The sequence below is a fragment of the Geospiza fortis genome, unplaced genomic scaffold (assembly GCF_000277835.1).
Source record: "Geospiza fortis unplaced genomic scaffold, GeoFor_1.0 scaffold11, whole genome shotgun sequence".
NCBI classification, from domain to species: domain Eukaryota; kingdom Metazoa; phylum Chordata; class Aves; order Passeriformes; family Thraupidae; genus Geospiza; species Geospiza fortis.
The window spans coordinates 15,340,062-15,344,578 of NW_005054304.1; the positions used below are offsets into that span (position 1 = coordinate 15,340,062).

At 39.6% G+C, this 4,517-nt stretch overlaps 1 protein-coding gene across 2 annotated transcripts in view; it reads left to right on the plus strand.

The window, feature by feature from the left end:
• Positions 1 to 17: 17 nt before the first annotated feature.
• Positions 18 to 4,517, plus strand: part of LOC102036122 (radial spoke head protein 4 homolog A-like) — a 6,950-nt gene continuing 2,450 nt past the window's right edge. For both annotated transcript variants that reach the window (XM_014311925.2, XM_031066426.1), the window contains exons 1-3: positions 18 to 462; positions 931 to 1,165; positions 2,778 to 3,500. In XM_014311925.2, coding sequence (XP_014167400.1) covers positions 230 to 462; positions 931 to 1,165; positions 2,778 to 3,500 — 1,191 coding nt within the window. In that variant the 5' untranslated portion in view covers positions 18 to 229. The remainder of the gene's footprint in view (positions 463 to 930; positions 1,166 to 2,777; positions 3,501 to 4,517) is intronic.

Consider the following 4,517-nt stretch of genomic DNA (forward strand, 5'->3'; position numbering starts at 1 on the left):
AGCGTCTCCCAGCCGCACCAGGACCCGCACCGAGCACAGGAGCGCAGGGGACGCGCCGGCCGCCCCGGGCAGCAGGACAAGCTCGGTGTCGGCCCCAGAGCCCCGTTGTGCGCCTCGGCCCCCCAGGGCCAGCAGCGCAAGGCGCTGAGCAGCTGCAGGTGCCAGCACCAGCCATCAGCCAGAGACGCGCCGGGACAAGGCTCCCAGGGTACCGGGGGCACGGCACAGCATGGATCCGTCGCCAGAGTCAGACCCTTCACACGAACCACATAGTGCCTACCCTGAAGATGCCTATGAAGGTGGGCATGGCCCTTACCAGCCACACGAACCGGGTTATGGTCTTGACCAGCCCGGATACAGCCCGTATGAGGATGAGATTCCCGATGCACAAGCCCGGATGCTGGCAATCAAGAATGCAAAAGCCTATTTACTGAAGACCAGCACAAAATCTGGCCTGAACTTGTAAGTCTGAAAAAGGATTACAATCAAATAGGGTAGGAACTATTGAGTGGAAAGAAACATAAAAGGACAAAGGAAGGTACATACAGAATGGGATAATGTTATACATGCAATATTTCATGACTAGTGATACTTGCATGCTAGTGTCCAACATCTTTCAGAAACAAAATCCCTATTGGAATTTTATAGAGAGTTCAAAAACAAGTTTATATGATTGAGAATAAGTTTAAATTCAGATTCAGCTCATAGACAGGAAGGGTATATACTAGAAATGGAGGATGGAAATGCTCTTAAGTATAATCAGACTAGTTTTAACCTTAATTTGCCTCAAGGCTCCATGATCCCCTTTCTTCTAACTGTTCCAATGATTTTCCAAAGATCCAGATGATTAGCCTTTACTTTTTTTACTAAAAGTATAATATTCTAAGACTTTTGCATAGTAAGCCAACAATATTTACATTTATATGACAGATATGATCATTTTGCTGCTATACTAACAAAGATCCTGGATGAACAGCCCGCAAATACAGTAGACATAATTGAGACTATCAGCCAGGATGTGAAGTGGGCGCAGTTTCGGAAAAAAATGGACACTCTTCGAGACGAACATCTGATCCCTCCAACATTTGAAGCTGCAGAAAAGTGTAAAGCTTTGTTCATCAAGGAAGCTGGAGAAGAAGAACATGAAGAACTAGATGAAGAGATGGTGAGTTATTATCGGAGTGAAACAGGTACCAAATATACCAGGGAAGGGGTGGGCGGGTGGTGTGAAGGGGAAAGAGAAAGGGAGGAAGCTGTGGCCTCTTCTGTAGTGCTGCCTCTCCTGACCGTACAGATAATTGCAGTCATAGCACCATGTAACCTCTTCACAGCTGAGCTCGTCCCATGTCTAGATCTGAAGAAAAACCCATCTGGTTGCTTAGTTGAGATTTTTTTCCTGATGTAAATCTAATATCCTGAACTGTTATAATCAGGGATGTTCTAGAGGTGATAAACAGAAAGTAAGGTTTGTAACATCTCCCATATGCCAGTTCAGTACAGAATATTGCATCCAAGTTAATTTCTTTTTATAAAAGGAAGGTTTCTTTACCTAAAGTGACCATAATTCTTGATATATTCTTTGACGTACATTCTTCTTTGAGGTATATCCTTATTGACATATTCTTTGACAATATTGTGCACTGCTGCTGCTGTAAAATAGCAGAATGCAGAATTTTGTGATTCTTCCAGCTCCTGGTGCGGTTCCAGTCTGTCCTTCTCCAACTAAAACAAAATAGGTTTTTAATGGACAACTAATACAATTGAAAAGCCACTTCTTAAAATAGGATTTTTGATTATTCAGTTGCTTATATGCAGAAGCATTTGTCCCAAGGAAAAATGAGAAATCTTATAATGAGAAATGAAAGAATATAAATAAGAATTATAATAGCCAAGGGAAATCATTCAACAAAATACTGATTTTCATATGAAATTAACCAGTATATATTCAAATGAATTACCATTGCAGAGTACAAATATCAACCACACAAGAGATAGTCCTTCATCTTTTCCATAGCCTGGTATGTATCTTACATTAACAGTATAAGATGCTGAAATGGGAAAAAGGTAGGGTATTTCAGAAAGGAATTCTGAATTTTTCATAATCCTATCAATCTTGCTTTGTTATAAGAAACCTGTCAGATCCAAAGAAATTCCATATTACACTAGCACTAATTCCTCAAAATTCCCTACCCTGTCATGTCCAACTTCTAATAACTCTGTGTTATATGATCACCTGCCCCCATAAAATGAGAGATGGGTGGTAGAGCAACTGGAAATACTTAATTATTGGCCTAGTTCTGCTTCCATTGAGGCCAGATGGAGTCTTACAATAGACACTGATAAGAGAGGGGGCAATGGTTTAAAAACTGCAGGGAGCTGTATGCCAAGCAACATTCACCCCAGAGAAATGTTGTTACTCTGGTGCCTAAATATATAAAATCTTGTGTTGTATTATCTACAACACAAGGCAACACAGTGCCACTGTTTGCAGGCATCAAAGGCCCCTTAGCTGACATGCCCTAGCACTGAATCCCTTGTAAATCTTGTGTAAGAATGCTGACTTTCCTTGTTTTGCAGTAATTAGGAGTTTAAATTTTGAAATCCTATGTTCTAAGAGCTGCTGTTCATCTTCTCATCTTTACCACTAAAAGACTTTTAATTTTTCTAAATGATAGTAAAAAAAGTATTGAATGAATGTCTGCAAAGCACTTTGAGATAAGGAGTGGCACTACAGGAAACTGAAATGTAATTATCTAACTCTGAATCTTCTTTCCTAGGGAGAGCCTGCTCTACCAAATGTGATGGAAACAGCCTTTTATTTTGAACAGGCTGGGATTGGCCTTAGCAAAGATGAATGCTATTATATATTCCTTGCCTTTAAAAACCTAATTAGTGTTCAGCCAATCCAGACCTGTCGCTTCTGGGGCAAAATCTTGGGCCTGGAAATGAACTATATTATAGCTGAAGTACAGTTACGGGAAGGGGAAGAGGAGGAGGAAAGAGAAGAGGAAGAAGAGGAAACTGTTGCAGACGAAGAGAAAGAGATGGGTGAGGGTGAGGAAGAAGAGGAACAGAAAGAAAAAGAACCTGAACCACCAAAGTCCACCTATAAACCCCCACCTGAGATCCCAAAAGAAGCAAATGGGACTGGGGCGAATAAATATGTCTATTTTGTCTGTAATGAGCCGGGCAAACCGTGGGTGAAGTTGCCTCCAGTGACACCAGCCCAGATTGTCTGTGCCAGGCAAATCAAGAAGTTCTTCACTGGTCGCTTGGATGCTCCTATTGTGAGCTTCCCTCCTTTTCCTGGAAATGAGGCCAATTACCTGCGTGGAACCCACGTCTCTCCCACTGGATTTTACCAGTTTCCAGAGGATGAAGAAGAAGAAGAAGGAGGAGATACATATGAAGAAAACCCTGAGTTTGAGCCTCCTCCTGTGGCTGAAATGGTGGAGTCCCTGGCCATGTGGGCACACCATGTCAAGGGCATTCTAAAGCAGGTGTGTGCCAGCATAGCTCACATGGGCCTTGGATGCCACTCACACTGCAGTGCTTGTGGGGTAACAGATTGTGAGTGACACTCCTCACCTGCACATGCAAACTATTCACCAGAAATGGTGTTGGATTGAAAGATTTTTATATATAAAATGCATTTTATATCATATATAATACCAAAATATCTTACACATAAAACATGTACTTTTATATGTTATATAACATATAACACATGTATATATAAAACATATATACATGTTATATAATACGTAAATATCTTGTATGTATTTACATATACCATCTCTTTTTATGTGTGTATATGTGTGTATATATATATATATATATTTAGGAACCTTCTAGGTTTAGTACTTTTTCCAGTGATGTATTCTTGAGATTGAAACCTGTCTTTAAATAACAGTATGGAGCTAGGCCCTGATAGATAACAATCATTTCTTGCAATCTTCTGTATTAGGTTTTCTGCTTTGAGATCCTTATTTGATTAAAATGTTTAAAATTCTCTTTTCTTGGATGCTAAAACCCAGACAGCTTATGGTTTTATGCTAAATGAAACTTACATGGTGTTTTCCTCTGGTTAATTTTTTGTTTTATACTTTCTGCTGTGAAACATTTGAATGAAAAAAACTTTAAAACATGTTCTATCAGACTTGTGCTAGAAAGAGGTATTACTAATTTGGTTTTTATTGCTGGATGATTTAATGGCCAGTCTGCCAATTCAAGAATGCTAGTGTAAAATAACAGCAAATTATAGGAAATAAGATTTAAACTTACTACCAGCAAAACACTAGTTACAAAAAATAAAATTAGTATACAGTAGAATCTTAAGAACATTTTGTTACATTCCTCTGACTGGTAGCCAAATAACAAGGCATATTTTAAAAAGAAGGAATAAGTCCATAGTTTGCAGTAACTAGTAATCTAGCAAGGATATAAACCAAACTGGCCAGGAACTGAAGAATACAAAATGACAAAAAGCTGATGACAGAGGTATAAGGTTATTCTCA